At 39.4% G+C, this 20,888-nt stretch overlaps 1 protein-coding gene across 2 annotated transcripts; it reads right to left on the bottom strand.

Annotated features, from left to right (window-relative positions):
- Nucleotides 1–255: 255 nt before the first annotated feature.
- Nucleotides 256–20,512, bottom strand: mybphb (myosin binding protein Hb). Of its 2 annotated transcripts, XR_010801954.1 has the most exons (14): nucleotides 20,287–20,512; nucleotides 17,815–17,862; nucleotides 17,229–17,288; nucleotides 16,908–17,042; nucleotides 13,154–13,321; nucleotides 8,463–8,551; nucleotides 8,157–8,352; nucleotides 7,800–7,939; nucleotides 6,380–6,539; nucleotides 5,162–5,298; nucleotides 3,785–3,971; nucleotides 2,063–2,114; nucleotides 1,320–1,361; nucleotides 256–532 (listed from the first exon to the last, which is right to left on the bottom strand). XR_010801954.1 is itself a non-coding variant. In XM_066666065.1 (12 exons), the coding sequence occupies exons 1-12, from the start codon at nucleotides 20,510–20,512 to the stop codon at nucleotides 2,083–2,085; spliced, it is 1,578 nt and encodes a 525-aa protein (XP_066522162.1). In that variant the 3' UTR covers nucleotides 2,002–2,082. The 2 variants fall into 2 exon arrangements, 1 of the variants encoding a protein (XP_066522162.1); XM_066666065.1 differs by lacking the exons at nucleotides 256–532; nucleotides 1,320–1,361 and having other exon boundaries at nucleotides 2,002–2,114.
- Nucleotides 20,513–20,888: the final 376 nt, after the last annotated feature.

The raw sequence follows: 20,888 nt of genomic DNA, 5'->3' as shown, positions 1-20,888 counted from the left end.
TAGGAGAATTACTGTCATTTCCTGGGCCTTGAGTAACAAAAATGAGCCATACATTTTCTTTCTGGAACACACATATACCTTGAATCCATTATCATGTTCATATATTTGTAAATAAATTAACAAAAAAAAAAAAAAAAAAAACAATGAGAACAAATAGGAGGCGTGAATTTATTCTTAACAAACACTGAAAAGTTGGAGTTTCCCGTTTATTTTGCCAATAATCTTATAGAGCTGGCAGAAAACTCAATCAGCTTTTACAAGGTAGGACAGGGACAGGTGTGGGCGGGGATGTGGGGGATGGGCTGGCAAACACAGATATAGACACAAATATTTAAATAGATATCTCAACCACAATCATTTGGTGATGTATATACCTATATATATGTGCTTTAATAGTCAGAGGCAGAGTGTTACATACGAAAAATGCAATAAATGTCTCTTTATTTCTCGTCCTTCATATGTACAGTTCATGTTTTTCTTTTTTTTTTTTTCTTTTTTTGGTTTTGTTTCAGCAACCAGTGTCTTCAAAATCCTAAAAAGAAAAGAGGCAGAGGGGTCAAATATCATCATTGAAAACATTACAGAGACTCATTAAATATTTGTAACATTTAACATTTCATTGTTCATTTTGTAAAATATTCTACCAAAATTGTAAATCGCACTCAATATAGACATTTGTTTGTTATTAAATATCAGTGGTTCTTATATCATCCTGGACCTGCTGGGCCACTAATCTGCATGTTATAGTTTTCTCTTTGCTCTGGGTGGAGTGGTTGATACGCTCATTAACTGCATCTGGTGTGTTGGGAGCAGAAGAATCTCTAAAATGTGCAGGGCAGTGTCCCAACAGGACCTGGACTGAGAATCACTGATTTATATGCATGATAAAACAGTGGATTTCAATACAACCTTTTAATTTATTAATTTTAGAATTATTCACTATATAAAATGAAAAACACAACACACAAATTAATTGTTTTCATTTTTTCTTTGTTTTTCCATCTGCCTCCAGATTTATAATTTAATTTCATTATAACAAGGTCTTGTTGCTATGCATTGCTTTCATTTTTTTTTTTTCAAACCTTACACAGTTGTTTCATCATTCTAGGCACATAAATAATGTCTTCATTTCTATTTACAGCTACTAGTGTCCTACTATATTTCTGAAACATGAGTTGCACTGGGCTATCACATTACAATCATTTAATACAATTAAATTGGATATATATTTATCACAAACATGAACACTGAAACAGGGATTCCAAATGTCACTTCTACTGTACATTTTAATAATGACACAGAAAGTCCCTTGTCCTCACCTTTTGAAAGAACTCTCTTTTCCTGCTGCTCCTAAATTGAGACTGGAACATATGCAGACAGGAAAAAACAAGAAACAGGTGTCAATGGCCTCTGACACTGTATACGACAGCTGATGCAGTCAGCTTTTCTCCTCTGCTAGTGTTCAAACTGTTCACATTTAACTCTCAAACTCATTTGACTTTCCAAAGCAGTTTAGCAATAAATACATTAGCATTATTACAATCATAATTTTCACTGTGCCCTCGGAACAAGTTCGTCTGAGTCCTCCCACACAAAGAAATATAATGTGAATTCAGTGCCTGTGGGCTGAAGAGTTTATTAGCGTAAGAGCTGGAAGTGAATGGCTGCAGGCTCCCCAGGGCCTAATGGGGAGCCCGGCGCTGAGTCAGGGAAATGTGATTGGGTCTTCTGTTGTACACATATGGAGGCGCACCAGATTTAATTTATGGAGCACTAGAACTCACCCACCCTCCCTCCAGCAGCAGGGGCCACACTGTCCAAGTTTAGTCGCCACCATGTAAGGTCATTGCAAGGGGGGGAAGACAGATGTCTTGTCAAGACCCAAATTAGATGTAAACTTAGGACTCAAAATTGCTTATTGCAACCCTTCAGCCACAACAGAAACCTTTGGTGACACAATTTTAATGATAAATTGTTTGATGATTAGGAAAACTAATATATTATTTTTACAAACACAGTAAACAAACATCTGTTTTGAATAGAACATATTGTCAAAACTGACCTGCATGAACGTCGTTTTACTTATTTCTTATCAGCATCAGCAATCACTGCCTCTGTTAGGGAAGGAGAAACATTCCACATAAGGCACATCACTCCATTACAATGCAATCACAACATGTCTAGAAAGACACATTAAAATAACTTGATATTAGCATCTATTTCAATAGGCTACTAAGCCTCAGAAATACCATTAGTGACTGTAGCAGCCACTTGTTCAGAAGTAGGTGAAATCTTAACATCTCACAGATGTTGAAAGGCCTTAAATGACTTTACAAGGACAATAAATCTGTCTGCTTCAGTAAGCCCCAACTGCTAAGTGCTAAAGAGCAGTAAAATTACTAGCATTAGAACAGAAGGCAGACCACTAGATATAATCTTGACTATTAACATGGCTTAAGGTGGATTACACTGATATCAGGCAACCATAATACTGTGTATAATTTGATAACTGCCTGTGGACATTGCCAAACTGCCAGAGTGACCATTCAAGACTTATGCAAATCACAATGCAATCAATTTATTAAATAAACATAATCAGCTTTGACCATTTCCAAATTACAAAATAAAAGTTTTCTCTGAATATTTTAGCAATGTGCTCATATAAAACATTTAGCAACACTCCTTAATTTTCTATAGGTCATTCTTCATAAGCCCATGTAAACCCTACATAAGTGTACCTGATATTTATATAAACCATTTCTTACAGTCATATTACCCTATATAAACATCTATAAAGGCTCATTCCAACAAGTCTCAGTTTATCTATTTCACTTGAAATTATTATGACAAATTGTCCTAGTTGAAATAAACATTTATTGATATTAGTCAGCCTGAAGAGCTTATGTAGGTTGCATGTAGCCTTATGAACATTGACTTGTGTTATACAAGTGTTACCAAACTTGTATATCACAAGATAATATTATGATATCTTATTAAGAAGAAAAAAACAATACATGTATAAGATAAACTGTGTACACAGCTATTGTCTTTGGTTTTCCCCTCCCGGTTATAGACCCTTTGTGCTTTATATAGCACATTGAGCATGAAAAGATAGGGTTGCATGCTTTACCATGACCTGAGAAGGTTCTCAGAACAATAACACACCAAAACAGCTGTTCAAACACCAAAAGGGATCACAATGCGATCACAGTGTAGTGGGAGCTTGGTCAGCTGGAGCACAAAAACACACACTATTCTTAAATAGAAACATCACAGGCGAAGGCAAAAAAATGTTCAGATATTAATTTAAGTAAATAGGGAGAATGTTGTTCATATTGGAATTTTAACTCAATTTAAATGACAAATGCATTATTGAAATATTGTAGATAAATATATGTGGGCAAATATTTTTTGGGACAAAACATCAAAGAAAACTCCTTTCATTAAATAAATTACCTTTCTAAATTGACTAATTAAAATTTATCTTCATTATTTATATATTGTTTTGGCCAAATACAATAGAAAATTTATTGCCCTTTAATATTGCCCTACTACTTATTGTCAAATTTCAGCACGTCTAGGATATGTAAGGACTGCACAGCCAAATATTTCTATTATTTCTTGCATGAGAGTGCTGTTCCCACTCTTGTGTTGTCTCTAACATCCATTAACCTCAGTGACTTGAAATATGTTAAAACCCATTGCACAAACAAAGCGTGCATACTTTGCTGCCATGCATTGTTTCTGAGCAGCTGCTTAGCTTGTTGCCCTGGGGTGGACTTACGTTTGACCTCCAGCTTGCAGGTCACAGTAGCCTCTCCGTGTGGATTAATGGCTCTGCAGGAGTACACACCACCATCAAAGTTTCCGGGTTTACGGATCTCCAGAGAGCAGATGCCCTGGTTGTTGATTTGTCTGAACTTGGGGTCATCACCAATGATCATCTGATTCTTCATCCATTGTATCTTGGGCTGTGGAGAAGGAGAAAGTAAGGAAGAAATACAGGGGATTTGTCCATTATTTCTGAAAGCATAATACATTTAAAACACTTGCATGAATGTTATTTGACCAACTATTTAATCCAAGGTAATTTGAGATTTTAATCAATTACAGAGCTGGCAAATGGACCTGCCATATGGAGGGCAGTTGTGTTATCCACTATGCTTTACCAACCATAACTCACTGGAATTAATTTCTTTCACACCTCCTTGATGAATAAATGAAAGTGCTAAGCATTTGTCACATGGTCACTGAGAGAACATATTCCTCCTCTGCAGACCCACTGCTAAGTATCAAGACCATAGTCAGGGGTCTCACTGGACCACCACAGCTCATGTATGCCACTTATCCAACCTGGGCCCGCATATGTTTATCCTATTTATCATCCATCCCGAGGGCTTGTGCTGTCAGTGAGTCTGGTTGCCAGATTCCTGCAGCAATTCACATTCTAACCCTATGGCTCAGGGCACTGCTGTTATTCCGATAATGGAGACACAGCTGCACTTGTGAAAATCAGGCCTAACTTAAAACAGTACACAGTGAAGCAGCATAAAAAACTGAGGGCTTCTTTGCACTTTATTGATCAACTTTTTGGGCATTACTATCTAGCAAAAGATTGTTCTGCAAGGCAAGTGATGCTCTGACATGGGACTTATCTCCTATTTTTGTACTGAGGATATTCTATGCCACAAACAAATTCTAAGCCTAAAGTGGCCAAACTGGTTAATCAGCTATTTAGCCTCAAAGCTGTAGATACTTAGTGAAAAAAATGTAGATTTTAGTTATTTTATGATTACTAAGTAGGCTACCATCCAATGATGGCACTGTGGTGCTAAATCTACACCAACTCTCTTTTATGTAACAAAGGAGTGATTAGAAAAATAGTCCTGCCATTTCTAAACATTTGGATCTTACACTTAGGAGTAGGGTTAGGCTTAGGGTTATGGTTAATATTATTGGTGCACACTGCTATTTATGTTGTATGCACACCATACAAACCCTGGGACTAGTCTCTTGGTAAAATATATACAAATTCACATTGAAACCAGGTTTACATAGTAGCTTTCAACTGCCTACAGACACAGACCAAGCTCAAATAAACAAACATTACTCACCCCTGCCCTCTAAAGGTGTTAGTATTGAAGAATAAATAGGGGAATACCTTGGGGGTTCCTCTGACAGCGCAGAGCAGCTTGGTGGTGTAGCCCACAGTGGTGCTGCGGTCTGGCATATTGGTGGTGAACTTGGGAGCCTCGCTGAAGTCATGCTCTTTGTACACTGGAGGCTTATAATCAATACCTGGTGGGAAATATTGCGACATGCAGGTGTCAGTCTACAGGGATGGACCAGTGAATGGACCAATAGAATGGAAATGATGCAGATTTACTTTTTCTTTAATTCCGTTGAAAATGAAGGTTTTCTTTCTTGTATAAATCTACTATTTTGGAAATACATGTTTGTTTTTGGAGGGTGGCACGGTGGTACAGCAGGTCGTGTTGCTGTCACACAGCTCCAGGGTCCTGGGGTTGTGTTTTCAAGCCCCACTCAGTGTGACTATCAAATGTATTTAGAAACCTATCTAGTAAAAATAAACTGGAATATCAAGAAATGGATGAGCATGTACTCATTTTAGTAATGGGATCAGCATAAGTGCATTCTGTGCCTAAGAAACCAGGTGCAGAAATGCTATCTTTGCTGTCTACTCTGCCACTGTAAGTCACCTGTATGAGTCACCTGTACTAATGCACTAGTGCACTTTTTTGGGATTTGCGATGCACAGTCTTTGGCAGTTTAGTATGTAATTAAAAATAGAAAATTCAGACAATGGACATATGCTCCACTGCAACTGACCAGTGCATCTTTAGTATGCTGTACTATATATGATGTGGTCTAAAATCTGACCACAGTAGGAAATGTTTCCATTTTTGTCTATATTTTCATTGCAAATCTTATTAACATCTTGCATAATATCTGATGCAAGAATAGAGCAGTTTCTTGGTAAATTGGATATTTTCAAAAATCTAAAACATTAATTTGTCCATCTTTTGGAACCACTACATACTGATTCTACTCAGAATCAGAAGCACATTCCATCACAGGGCATAACACACTCACAAAATTAGGCCATGTCACACAGTCAGTCAGTCTACCTACATATGCTTTTAATTGTGGGAGGAAACCTGAGAACCTGGAGATAACACAGAGAGAACCCACCACTCAAGTGACCCAGGGTGGGTCATTTGACCCACAACCTCAGGACCCTTGGGCTGGTAGCAAAGCTACATGAAGCGCACCTGCTCCACGCTTTTAAAACATTTGCAGGTTTAAATTATTCTGATTGTACACCACTAACAAATGACCAGTGAGAAATTCAGCTGACCTGTCTTCTGGATGGTGGCTGAGCCCTTAGTAACGGTGGCTGATTCACTCAATCCACACTTGTTCTCGGTGAAGACTCTAAAAATGTAGGTGTTTCCCATGATGAGGTCTGAGATAGTGGCGTTCATCCTGTGATAGTGCTCCAACACTGTGAACCAGTCCTGATAAGAAACAAGCAGATTTCACGTTTATAGTATATTACACGTTTTAATAGACAGAAAATATTTCTTGATAATATAAATAACAAACAAAACTCTCTGGAGGCGAACAAGCCTGAATCCAAACCTACACTAAATGGCCAAAATTGAGTACACCTGCTCATCCAACATCTCATCTAAAATTAAATATTGATTTCTGTGAGGATTTGTTGGCATTCAACCTCTAGAGCATTAGTAAGCACTTTGTTTTTTTTTTATTTTGATTATAATTTCTGAATCACAAACGCCACTACTGCATTGAGCAGTGTTCTTTAAAGAAACTGTTGTTTTCCCATTAACTTATTAAATTCGGGCATTTTGAGTGTGACAATGTTCAAAAAACATCAGGTACAGGTTATTCCTAAGACCTTTGCATTATGTAGAGGATTTTAAAGTTTAACAAGAATACATACACAGCAAATTCATCAGTGTTCAATCAACGTTATTAGTGTTTTTCTATTTTTTCATTCATCATGAAATTTTTACACAGTGTGAAGGGCAGCTTTGTTTCCAAAGATGTAGAAAATTAAAAATCAACAAAAATATAGATACGTGTTTTTAATTAGACAGCGACAATATTCATAGAAGTGGATGTAGTAAAAACACACACTCCACATAATATATGTTCCTCCTAAAGACATATTCCTCTGTGATTTAATTTCATGCGACTGACATGGCCAAGAAAAAACCCAGCCATACACACAGCAGGATCAGTAACAGCCTCTAATCTACTCTTTAAATCTATTATTTTAGGAAATTACTATACAGCTTATTTCTGTTGTCATTAATGAATTTTTTGAATGAGTTTTGTTTATCTCAAATTTCATCATCTAGTTGTCATCATTTTACAACACTAACATTTAGTCAGCAGCCATTGGCTCACAAGCCTATGTTTACCAACTTTTATTAGTCCTCTATTAATTAAGGAGACCATTATGTAAATGATATCTAAATGACACAGCAATTTCACCAGCGTTATATCATTTAAATAAAGTATCATTGTGAGGGTAAAAATGTAACACTTGTCAACACTCTCAATGTTAATTTAACACTAATAGTTTTTAGCGCATAGCGAAGTTGTTGTGGAGGCACTGGTAGGATTGTACTTAATTTCATGCACTGAACCTGATTCATCCACTGTGCTCTAATCTCCTTTTGTTTCCACGTCAAATGAGTGTGTGTGTGAGAGAGAGAGAGAGAGAGAGAGAGAGAGAGAGTCCTCACCCCAGTTTTTTTGTCAGCTTTCTGGACTGTGTATCCAGTGATGGTTGTGTTTCCGTTGTCCTTGGGCTCGGTCCACTCCAAAGCAGCATTGAAACCCCAGGTGTCCACTATCTTTACAGAGGCTGGAGGGCCTGGCAACTCTGTGAGGCAAACAAAGCAAGATCATGATTAACATTATACAAGAGGAGATCACAGTAAAATACCTTCTGACTGTTGTGTCTTAACACAGTCAGTGTCATATTGTATAAAATGTTCCAAGTCCTACACTTTTGTTACAAATCAAATTTTGTTGTTAATTTCCATGTTTAAAAAAAAGAAGTCCACTGTTTTTTTTTTTACACCTTGACTGTTTCTTACCAATGATCTGCAGAGTTAACTGGGCTTTGTCCTCAAAGCTTTCCACTTTAACGCACATCTCGTAGACCCCAGAGTCTGCTCTCTCTGAGGAACGGATGAAGAAAATGCTGTCCCTCTCAGTGTTACGGATGTTCACTCTCTTGGGGTCAATAGGCTGGCCATCCTTTGTCCAGGTGACCACAGGCTGGGGTTTACCCTGAGAAGAGAAAAGAGCCTGAGGTTAGAGTCCTCACTCTGGAGCTGCTGAGAATGAGTAGATTTGTTTTTGGAATTTGAATTCATGCTAAAAATTTAAGGCGCACTTACAATGAAGGGGATGACAAGATTGACCTTCTGTCCAACTTTCGCCACATAACGCTGCCTCAGGATACGTGGCAGGTGAATCTTGGGGCGATCTACAATAGAAACAAAAAGTATGTTAGTTTAAGAATAAGATTTACATTTTCAAAATGTTAATTTTACAATATGACAAAAAGCATCATTGTTTTACTGGTTTAGTAAAACCTTCAACATTTCAGTATGCTAAATTCAGCAAATCAAACTTTTGCTGTAAAAGTCATTATTTTCACTTTGAAAATCAACAGTTTGTCAACAGTTTATAAATATAAATCCGTATTGGCTCGAGACCCATCCACAAGTTAGAGAGTTGATATTTAACCCCAAAATACTGGTTTAGCATTAGTCCTTAATCCTAATGATAATTCAGTAAATACAACACATTTCTGGCAACCTCTATGTAATTACAGTAGGATCACAGCAACACAGAATCTGAAAGCCAACCCCCACCGTGAACAGAGGCTTTTATTTTGTACTCTGGAAAATAACACCACTTAACTAAATGTCCTGCACATTAGTAAGCAATCCCATAACAGTGTACCTGAACATTATGATCAAACATTAACACTGCTGGTATGCACTCTCTTCTCCACCTCACTAATGGCTACAGTATCCGAAAACCCTAACACAAATCTACTTTTGGATGTAGGACATGCTGACGTTGGACCTGCTGGACTCATCACAGCTGTAAATAGGTCAGTGTTGTCACATCCCTCCCAGTAATAATACATGATGGAAGACTTGGGTTACACTGACTATTTTAATGGGCAAAACACCTTAACTCCAGACCCTTGACCAGATCTACAACCAATATTTACATATGTCTGAAATGATTGGATGAAGCCAAACTGACTCCAGTGACATGAGCTTTTAACACTGTTTGCATACTCAGCAGGCGCATACATATTTTGCTTTCGCATTCAAAGTGCTAACAAAAGAGTTCATGTCAATAGCAAAAATATATGAAGTGTTATCATATGATTTGGTGCACATGGGATATGTAGTGAGATGAACACTTATAATTTCTGGATCACGAGTTCCGGTCAAGAATGAATTTATTTTCTTTATCATTCCAATGTAGTTACAAAATGGTACATAGGAATTTAACCAATTCATTATTTTGCAACTATAATGGATTTGCATTTTTTATATTTAGTATAATTTATATTTAGTATCAATAAATGTAAGCTTGAACTTACCTTAACTTGCCTAAAATTCTGAACTTGTCATGGACTGCTGGCCTACTCTGAGCCTGTCTAAATGTTCGAACCTTTAGGGTTGTGTTATGTTCCTTTGCATTTCCACTTTCCACTTTTTCATATCGTGGTGAGTAATCTATTAAATAGCTTTGGTGACTATGTTACAATACTTAACAACCGGAAGTGATGTGTGGGAACTATTTTTATTCCTGCAGTTGGTTATGACCAAAGTGGACTGCAGCAAATGGACGCAGTTGGCATATGGGCCATAGCCACATAGGGGACAGGCTTCCACATTTGTATAAAAAAATAAAAATAAAAATAAAAAACCCACACCTAAAACACTATGAAAATTAAGATAATTCATTTAAGTGCCTTTCACCTTCCATGGCATGTTTCTAGATAAACACTGCATCTCTGGTGAGTGCTAAGCTCTTGAAGGGAACCTGAGCTGCTCTCAGGCTCCAGGCACGGTGTGAGAACACATGGGAATGTCTCCCACCCCCAAAAGTACCATTCACACTTGTCACCATCGCTCTTGGGGGAAGTCGCTTGACACCAATCCAAAACACTTTTGACCCTCTGTGTCGTCCATGTTAATGGACAATACCTCCCAGTGGTTTTCCACGGATGTCTGACCAGGATGGCCATTCTTACTGAAGGAGCTGATTTTTAATTTGCCACCAGTGCTGGAGAACAAGTGTAGGAATCTGGAAGTGTCCCACTAGAGCACTGCAGGAACCTGCATGCCTACAGTGTGGCAAGTGGTCTCATGTTACACTGCTGCCCAGTTCAACTTTCCATCCTACATTTTTCCATGTCTTTCTTTAGACGCTCTGCGCACTTAAACCCGACTACTATACAGGTGTGCATGGCACTTTCCCTCCAAAAAGGATCTGTGTTTGGCAAATACGGGCTGCTTTATCTTAATACAATGCACTTTTATTTAATTTACTATGCTGTATGCAGCCATTTTAGACACCCTTTAAAGTCACTGCATTCAGCTGCTTTAAAGTAAACAACATTGTGACCCCTGTAGAAAAAAATAAATGGGACACTCTGGAGCAGCTTCACATGAGTTTAAAAGTACAGTGCCCAATGCCAGGCATCTGCTGGAGGGCTATAAAGCATTGGGCTGTGGAGAACTGGAAGTCTGTTTTCAAGAATGAACAAACACCATCAGTGAGGAAGTGACTTTTGGAATTCAGGACTGATTAAATAACATCACCTGCGTTTATGTTGCTGAATCCACTCAAATCATCACAGTACTGTTCCAATATCTTATCTAAATTAATCCCAAATGATAAGGAGCTTCTACTACAACAAAGGTGGCCAAACAGCAGAATAATACCCTTAAATTCAGAAGGAATGCCAAAATAAGTGCAATGCAGGTGTCCATTGGTCCACTTGGTGTACTTTAGTGCCCAGAACCCAGTACCGGGTCCAAATATTTATTACACATTCCTATAACCTAAGATTATCTTTAAATATAAATGTTGCAGTCCAGGTAGTTACTGAGTAATAAGCCTGGGATTTAAAGAGGTTAATTAAGATGCTGTAACTTTCACTTCCAGATTCTGATTATGAATTGGATGTTAACATATACATTAAGATGTCATACCAAAGAAAAACATATCTTTTTTTCAGTTTTTATTTTACTGCATCATTTGAACACAGCAGTTGTTCTTCACATTGTGTGAAGATTTCATGATGAATGGACCAACAGAAATGCTCCAGTTGGAATTACATTGATTTCCACTGAAACTATATAGAAACCTATAAATTTACCATTTTGGAGATTGGACACAATTTATTTATTTACTATTATTTATTTGGACAGCGACACTATATTTATGTCTATTTGAATTATACTTAAATTGTAAGATTTTTCAAAATACATTTGGTAGTTTAGAGAAGGTAACTCCATTTCCTTCCAAATTTCAGAGTGGCTTGGGCTTCATGATCACACAACACTTGATAAAGTCCTTGGGCAAGACTCCAAACCCTACTTTCTCTCTCCTCTCTAACATGATTAGAAATCATAAGTAGTTCTGAAAAAGAAAGTCTGCCAAATTCCTAAAATGTAAAGGCACAGACTCCATTAAGTGTTTCATTTAGAGAGAGACTGTGCTTCGGTAAACAAAACATAATAAATAATTCAGTTACTTTAGGTCCCCAAAGAGATTCCAGCTCTTCATCGGATTCTGTTGAAGCCAAGGTTAACCTTCCTCATATTAGGTAGAGATGCTGTACTGATACAAAATGACCAGCAGAACCTCTCTAGGGTTATTCATCCTGATCCAAACGAAGGACACCGCTTCTCTATTTCTTTTATCAAAGTGTTCATGCCACACAATTGAATTACCACCAGGCTTGCATTGCAACTCTATCCAGTGAGCCGGAGCCAAACCCAGTCAGCTAGATCCACCATTGCCAGAGAATGCAGAAACTATCCTGCAGTCTCCCAGCTGTCTGTGTATGAGAGCGGGAGCTGGAGGTAATATTGGCACAATACACTGAGTAACTTCACTGTCCTCCACACAGCAAACTAGGATTTGATACACAGCTCAGGGTGGAAAATTACACTATACCAATAAGAGTAATGGAGACATATTGTACCCTTTTTCCACAAGTGAACACAGATCTGGGGGTGTAATGAAACAGCTGTGACATGCGTTGGTAAAAATACCATGAGTATCAAACAACACAGCAGTGTTCTCCCCTGCAGCAGAATGACCAGTTTCAGCACCTGTTCCTTTAAATGAGAATGAGCCATAATTCAGTGAGAGTGCCCAGGAGCGAGGTGCAGAATCTCTGTTTTTTACCTATTTTTGCTCAGTTCTTTTGTTCTTGTTTTCTTTGTTTTTCTCACTGCTCTATTTCTCTGTACTGTTTTTGTTTGTTTTGCTCCGTTCAAACTCATTGTGGGCTCTCACGGGTACAGAGACATAATTGGAAAAATTCAGACAAGGAGGCACTCCACGCAAGACACAGCACAAAAGCAGAATGAATCCCTTCATGTTTTCGGACTTACGCCTGGTCCATGTTACAGGATTATCAAGCCAATTTTGTGGTCGATGTCTCTAGAGTTCAGGGTGATTATCTGTCCAGATTATTATTCCCAGAGTATTTGCACTTATATCCCAGTTAAAAAAACGGGATGACACATGGTCCAATTATTTTGTTCTATTATTCATAATACAAATCTTACAGGATTGATTTTAAATAAGTATCAGTGCCACCAATGCATCAGCGGAGATCAATTTCACAGTCTCCAGATAATAAAACCAAATGTTTAGAGGTTTGCATCGCATGGATTCCCGCTTCCATAGTGATAATTATAAACTTCATAAACTTTTAAAAACAGAGAGCTCTAAATATGTGCTCTGGTCTTTATATTGGCTTTGCTTATCGTGCATGGCAGGGGTATTTTTATATCTTTACCATAAAACTAGCACTTACCCATAACCTCTCTGACCAAGACAGCATCTGCGACAGTGGCGGGGGGGCTACGGCCAGCGGCGTTCACAGCCACCACCCTGATGTTCAAACGGTCACCGGTGGTCTGGTTTTTAATCACATAACGACAAGACACGATCAGCTCCTCGTTAATAGCCTTCCAGTCGCCAGCTGTGGGGAACACAGGGAGAAAACTGTGAGAGAAAGATTTCGGATAGTAGTCCATATGTAACCATACAAAACATTGCAGACAACCCTTATAATTAGTGACTTCAGTTAATTTAAGGTGTACTCATTGTGGAGACAGTTGCTGAGTGACTGTGTACACAGGGGAAATGGGACACACTGGGGTAGCTGTACACAAGCCAGATGATAACACGCCAAATTCCAAGTGCTGGCTCGAAGGGTATAAAACCCACCAGCTTAGACCTGAGGAGTAGTTAAACAGTATTTTCACAATCCATCCTCTTGGAGTGATATTAATACATGATCTCATTAATGTTCTTATGGTTGCATACAACTAACCCCTCACAGAAATGTTTCAAAATTTAGTTTAAAACCTTACCAGCAGGTATCCACTAGTTTTGTCCCTTAATCTGTTCAGACTAGTGGAATTGATTTTCAAGTTTTCTCACTGTCCAGTCTGACCCATATTATGAGCTCACAGTAAACTGACCAATATTCTGGCTTTATTTATTCACTTTCACAGGCTTCGAGGTTATTGCTTTGGGAGATTGGGTCTTTGGAAATACAGGTACCTGCTGAAGACCTGCCTCAGGAGCATATTGTTTCAGAATGCTCGTTCAGTTTCAGATTTGTGGCAGCAATCTTATTGGACCTGCATCATGATTTTTTTGAAAAACATTTTCCTCATCCATGGTTTGAGCTAAACACACTGCTCTCAGAATCCTGACTCACCTGCACCATGCATTATACTGCACCACCGTAAGCATTACATATGGGAAAATACATGTTACACTATGCATATAATACAGAAAAGACATGGTAATGTTATTGTACATAATATTGTCATTTACACTTTTTTGACATGTTGTCTACCAATTAATTTATAAACAAATGTAAAAACCTTTGTTTAAAAATATAAACACTGATGAGCCATGGCATTGAAGCCACCCCCACTGACCATTCAGCAGCATTTTGTAGTCAATCTGATGCTCTGCATACATCGTTAGGCCCCTTTCACCCTGTTCTTCACCGATCAGGACATTCTCAGTGCTGCAGAGACACTGATGGGGTGGTGGTGTGTTAGTGTGTGTTGTGCTGGTACGAGTGGATCAGAAACATCATTGCTGCTGGAGCTTTTAAACATTGCATCCCCTTACTGCCCACTCTTTTAGACACACCAGTGGACACAAGATGCTGTCGGCTGGATGTTTTTGGTTGGTGGTCTATTCTCAGTCCAGTAGTGATACTGAGGGCTTTAAAAATTCCAGCAGCACTGCTGTGTCTGATCCACTCATACCAGCGCAACACACGCTAACACAAATCCACAACGCCAATGTCACTGCAGTGCTGAGCGTGACCCATCAGCCAAGTAATACCTTCTCTGTGATGGTCCTATGGGGGCCTTGAACATTGAACTGAATGGTAAAACTGTGAAACTAGGCTAAAAAAGTATGCAGGGGAACAGATAGACTACCACAAAGTGCTCCTGTATGCTCAGTGGTGCTGATAAAATGGTGACAAGATGGTGTGACTGTAGAACCAAGGAGGAGGTACTAATATTATTTCTAATCAGGATATTGTTATATTAATTTCAGAATACTTGTATACAGTATATATTTTATTGGTCTGTTTATTAAACCAGTTCCAAATATTTGTGTAAAAATATGGATTGTCAAATTATATCCCATAAGGGATCTCTCTACGTTAATCACTGAGGCTGGGGCTCTACCTGCCAGGCACATGGCTTGTGGGAGGCGTTCTGTGAGACAGTGTTACTGCTGGACATGTCTCAGTCCTTTTAGGGCCAGGAGCTAGGTGCAAGTGTAAATCTCCTGCTGACACTTTGGGGACAGGTGCAGCTGAGAGCGCTCAGTCACCAGTGGAGCTGTAATCTGTGTTCAGAGTTTCTCCGGGGTTAAATTAGGGAGCAGTGCAGAGAGACGTGAGGGTATTTTAAGATGGGGATCTCATTAGATACAAAAATGTCTGTCCTTCCTCACATTGATATTCTTAGGGATGTTCTATACCTACTTACAAAGAACTGCTTTTGGTATACTGAGAATTGGAAAGAATCAGCCATAACTTTAACACCAGCTCCTTGTTTCTACACTCGCTGTACATTCTCTTACTTGCACATACCTTACCAGAGCACGTTGTTGTTCTGTAATTACAGTTTGTGTGTTCGTTTGCCCCTTGTGACCCAGTTCTTTAATGATCAGTACCCCCTGACCAGGTGTTATTTGGAAAGAGGATCATGCTCAGTGCTGCAGAAACAGTCATGTAGTGGTGGTGTGCTAATGTGTGCAGGACTGGATCAGACACAGCAGAGATTTTTTTTTAACTTATCAGTGTCACTGCTAGACTGAGAATAGTCCACCAACCAAAAATATCCAGCCAACAGCATCCTCTGTCCACTTATGAAGGACTAAAAGACAACAAACACAAACTCTGCAGCAACAGATAAGCTATAAAGTGTACCAAATATTTAGATGTGTCTAATAGTGGACAGTGCACACACAGTGTTTAAAAAAACTCCAGCAGCACTGCTGTGTCTGATCCACTACATAACACACACTAACACACCACCATCAGTGTCACTGCAGCGCTCTAAATCATCCACCACTCAAATCATACCTGCTCTTTGATTGGTCCTGACCATTAAGGTACAGGATGAAAAGGATGCTAATACAGTATGCAGAGCAATAGATGGACTAGGGTCTGTAATTATAGAACAAAAAAATTTTCCTGTATGGACAATGGGAATATGGACAGTGAGTGTAGAAATATTTTTGGTTTATAAAACAGTAAAAATAAATTAATAATAATGATATTTAAGTAATACATAGGGGGGCGGCACGGCGGCACGGCCGGTGACTGTCTGTGAGGAGTTTGGTGTGTTCTTCCTGTGTCCGTGTGGGTTTCCTCCGGGTGACTGTCTGTGAGGAGTGTGGTGTGTTCTCTCTGTGTCTGCGTGGGTTTCCTCCAGGTGACTGTCTGTGAGGAGTGTGGTGTGTTCTCCCTGTGTCTGCGTGAGTTTCCTCCGGGTGACTGTCTGTGAGGAGTGTGGTGTGTTCTCTCTGTGTCTGCGTGGGTTTCCTCCAGGTGACTGTCTGTGAGGAGTGTGGTGTGTTCTCCCTGTGTCCGTGTGGGTTTCCTCCGGGTGCTCCGGTTTCCTCCCACAGTCCAAAAACACACATTGGTAGGTGGATTGGCGACTCAAAAGTGTCCATAGGTGTGAGTGTGTGAGTGAATGTGTGTCATCCTACGAAGGACTGGCGCCCCCTCCATGGTGTGTTCCCACCTTGCGTCCAGTGATTCCTAGCAGGCTCCAGACCCACCGCGACCCTGAACTGTATAAGCGCTTACAGACAATGAATGAATGAATGAATAAAATATATTGTCTCATCACTGCTGAGACAAAACCATGTATGTGTTTTGTCTTATTCAAAGTATTGCAGTTAAGATAAAATATAGAGTGATAATGAGAAGCGTATAAGGTGGGGTTTTGGGTTCAGATAACACTCGGAGACCTCTTGAGGATTCTCAGACACACATAGGGCCTCGGACTTACTTCCTTCTTTGCAGCATTCCACGGTGTATCCGTCCAAGCCGGCGGCGCCAATGGTAGCAGGAGGCCTCCAATGGATAGTGACGGAAGTATCGTTCACATCCTCCACCACCAGCTCCTGAGGCTCACTGGTGGGCTCTGAGGAGGCAGACAGAGACCAGAGTCATAAACCTGATCTCCACACACTTTCGGTTCCTCATGAAAGGCATAACTCTACCCATGAGAGACAATAAAGACCAAGATAATAGGAAACAGTAAATGATGCAGAAAAAAAGGAAGGTTAAAGACCAGAAGCTGTGATTTCTCCTCTGTCTGGGTGTTTACCTGCTGGAGGAGGGGGGGTAGGAGCTCTGACCTCCTCGACTGGTGGCACCTCAGCAGCAGCTGGTGTTAAACAAGCAGTGGTCCGTTAGAAGCAGCAGATATAAGAGCACTTTCCTTTAGGATGTGAATATTAGCATAAGCCTCTGTAGTCTCACATAGCCTAGCAAGGATTTAATCCAGTGTTACTGAGTTAAAAAAGCAATCAGGCATATTTTTCTGCCAAATAATTCTTCTTCAAGATAATTACAAAAATAACCTTTTTACTGACATCTACTGACCTGGATTTAACAGAAATTCTGTAGAAAACCTATTTTAAACTTGACGTCTATGTGACTTTATTGAGCATAAACAGTCAATTCATAGACTACATAGACATCTGATTCTTCATTTTCAGTTGTAGATAGAAAAAATAAAAACAAACACTCAAATATTCTTTGCTGGTTTAATCAGAAGCATAACTCAAAAGATGTTCTCCTTAGTACAAACTGTCCCACACATTGGCATCTAACTCTAACCTGATATTAGCTTACATTGTGTAGAAAGGCACAAAATTACGACATTACTTTACCCACAGCAGAAGCCTTACCTTCAGCCGCAGCAGGAGCAGAGCCATCCTCAGCTGGAGCATCAGCAGCTATTTTAACATTAAAGCGTTAATCAAAGAAATAAAGCAGAGTTTCAAAATCCTGCACAAAGGGCAGTGATGCTGAAACAAGAGTTTGCAGAGGATATTTAAGCAAAACTTGTGCTAAAGAGCAAAACCAAAATGGTACTGGTATTATGGGTTGTAGCACTCTCATTCCACGTGGCAGACTAGGGTTTAGTTCCCTACTCGGGCATGCGTATCATGTTAAAGCATAAATAGTCTTTGGGCAAGACTCCTAACGTTGCAATCTCCTACCTATGTAACATAAACAATGTTAGTTTCAAAATTCAAATGTGAATTTTTTATTGTGAGTTTTTATTGTTGTGTTTTGCACTGGTTTAATGCCCTCAGTAGCACTTTAATTTTAAATGGTCAGTTATCCAGGTGATAAAATCAATTTATAACACAGCCAAGTGCAGACTGCTAGTACAAGCACACATAAGCTATTCTAATTTAAAAAAAAAATTATTATGATTATTATTGTTTATTATTTTGAGACAGTAAAGCTAACCTCTCTCCACCCTGTCTTTAAAAAATTAATAGAAATTAATGAAAAGAAATAATAACTTCTGTCTAAGACTCAATCTCATCATCTTGAAGATTTTTCATTTATTTTTTTAAATGGTAACAAGGTTCACTAAATGGGCAATCAATGTCTAAACGTAATGCAGTTTTTGGAAATTAAATCTTTATTTTTTTGACCTACATAGGGCACTAAATAGGGCAGATTGAGTCTTAGATTCAACCTAAGCATACGTCTCCCTCTATGATTTAGTGAACCACAGAATCGCATTCTGATTAAAATGCATTAGTAGAAAGTTTGTAGATCACTAAATGTATTCTAGTAATAGATTAATATTGATTAAAGTAGGTTTTAAACAAATAAAACATTGCTAAGGTCTAGGACAACATGTTAATCTCTTCTGACCTTCATCTCGGGTCATAAATTAATTAAGCTCAGGTGACTGATCATTAGTAAGATTAAGGTGCTATTGCATAAATATGTGGATGAGGACAGATAAAGACTTTAAACTGATAAAAAGAATTATATAACAGGTTAGCATGCTAACCCCGCTAAACCTGTTTAGACACACAGCCTGATTTAAAAATGCACCAAGATGTTAGTTATGGCAAACATATTCAAGTATGAAAAATTTGTTGAGGAGAAACAAAAAAGTAATAGAATTCAAAGCTAACCTGCCTTTTTTAAGCGTTTTAACTTTAATTAAATCCAATAAGTTCAGTGAATCACTGGTGGCTTTTTAGTTTTGAAAGTGATTTCAAAACAGATTTGTGTGTAAAACCATTCAGCCAGAATGGTTTGAATGGCGATTTTGTTTTATTTTTTTAAGCTAATATGCTACTCACTCTTTGCCTTTGCCTTCTTTACAATCACAATCTGTTTTAACATGAACGTTTGGCAGAACTTGAATTCCTAAAATAAGTGAAATACAAAAGTGTTGGGGTGCTGTTGGGACAGAAATAAGTTGTTACCGTTGCAACCACATGGTGGTTACAGGTTTTATGGTTGTGTGGCTCTCTTACATGTACAGCTATGCTGATACAGCAGACCAACTCTGGAAGGTAACATAAACTAGAGACCACCTAACATGGGTGTAAATCCACTCTTAGGTCACAGAGACGCACGAGCAGAGACCTCAGTTAGACTAGAGGCTGGAAAGGTGTTAGTCCCTACTTGATTCATTAGCAATGTCATATGTTAGCGAGACAGTAGGAATGAAAAGCTAAATCTCAGAACAAATCCCAGCCAAATACAACGAAGCCCTGGAACTTTAATGATAATCTCTTAATTATCATAGTTCATTTTCCATAAATTGATGCCTTGGATTAGATTCTGAATAACCTGCAGAAAGTGTCAAGCAGAAACGCATGATTTCCCTTCAGCTGTGCACAAATCAGGGCAAAAATAGCGACGTAGGCAGGCCCCTGATCAAAGGCATGCCAAAGTGTTTAAAAAGAGTAAAGCAGGCAAGCAGCTGTGAATTCCTCCTAGTGCTGTCCAGCCTCTACTGAACCCTGAAAGCTCCTTTGCAGTGAAGAGGAAATTGCACCGTCAACAGATTCTCAAGCCTGAGTAGTTAAGGGTTTGAACATGCTGATAAAGGTCATGCTTCTGGAACTATGTTAAGACCAGTATGGCAGTTGTGTCGGGAAGACATGGGAGATGTCAGGAATAAGTAGGAGTTGTAAGCATGACTAGGGCGAGGTTTAAAGGGGTGAGGGGAGTTTGAGGAGGTTTGAAATTCCTCTCCCGGGAGCCCACTGTTTTGCCAAGTTTCAAGAGTCCCTTGATCCTGGAAGGTCTTGACGATTCCCTGATGACCTCGAGCAAGGAAAACTCCTGAAACTGTGCAAGGCAGTGGGATTCCAGTGGACAACCGTGGACTGTACCTTGTGGAGGAGGGGGGGTTGGTGCCTTGGGAGCCTCGACAGGTGGAGCCTCTGCTGGTGGTGCTGCCTCGGCTGGGGGAGCCTCAGCTGGTGGAGCTTCAGCAGGAGGAGCCTCGGGTGCAGGCTCTGGTGCTGGTGCGGGCGCAGGAGCTGGTTCCTCCTTCTTCACCTCCTTCTTAGGCTCCTTCTTGGCCGCCTTCTTGATAGGGGCTGGCTTAGCCGGCATGGTTTCTCCGTAGGAAAGATCCCTCTCGTAAGTAGCACCCTTGACTGCACCCAGGAAAGGGGGTGAGCTGGGTTTTATAGCCTGAGTGGGGCTAGGGAACTCCACCCCAAGCCTTAGTTTTATGTAACAGCTGGGGGAGGACCACACAGTGCACTTCATGTTGTAGATACACTGCCACGAGTCGACAGGTTGAAGCAATACTGCTTCCAGGCAAGAACAACAGTACATACAAGTGATCTGATATGAATGTGCTGTACTTAAATCTGATAATACTAATAAGGAAGATCAATTCTACAAAAGGGATAGATGTTTTTTTTTTGTTTCATTCCATGCAGTATATTTATGTATTTACAGATAATCCACTTTCATAAAGAAC

This window comes from Hoplias malabaricus, chromosome 3, assembly GCF_029633855.1.
Source record: "Hoplias malabaricus isolate fHopMal1 chromosome 3, fHopMal1.hap1, whole genome shotgun sequence".
Lineage (NCBI taxonomy): Eukaryota > Metazoa > Chordata > Actinopteri > Characiformes > Erythrinidae > Hoplias > Hoplias malabaricus.
This window is presented reverse-complemented; position numbering and strand designations above follow the sequence as displayed.

What these genes read in the sequence shown, in the direction of transcription:
- mybphb (XM_066666065.1), bottom strand. Translation starts at nt 20,512, where the DNA reads ATGCCGGCTAAGCCAGCCCCTATCAAGAAGGCGGCCAAGAAGGAGCCT. An exon ending in TGCTCCTGCTGCGGCTGAAG is followed by an intron (nt 17,289 to 17,814) that starts GTAAGGCTTCTG and finishes GTTTAACACCAG; the next exon opens with CTGCTGCTGAGGTGCCACCA. An exon ending in AAGCTGACAAAAAAACTGGG is followed by an intron (nt 6,540 to 7,799) that starts GTGAGGACTCTC and finishes GTTTCTTATCAG; the next exon opens with GACTGGTTCACAGTGTTGGA.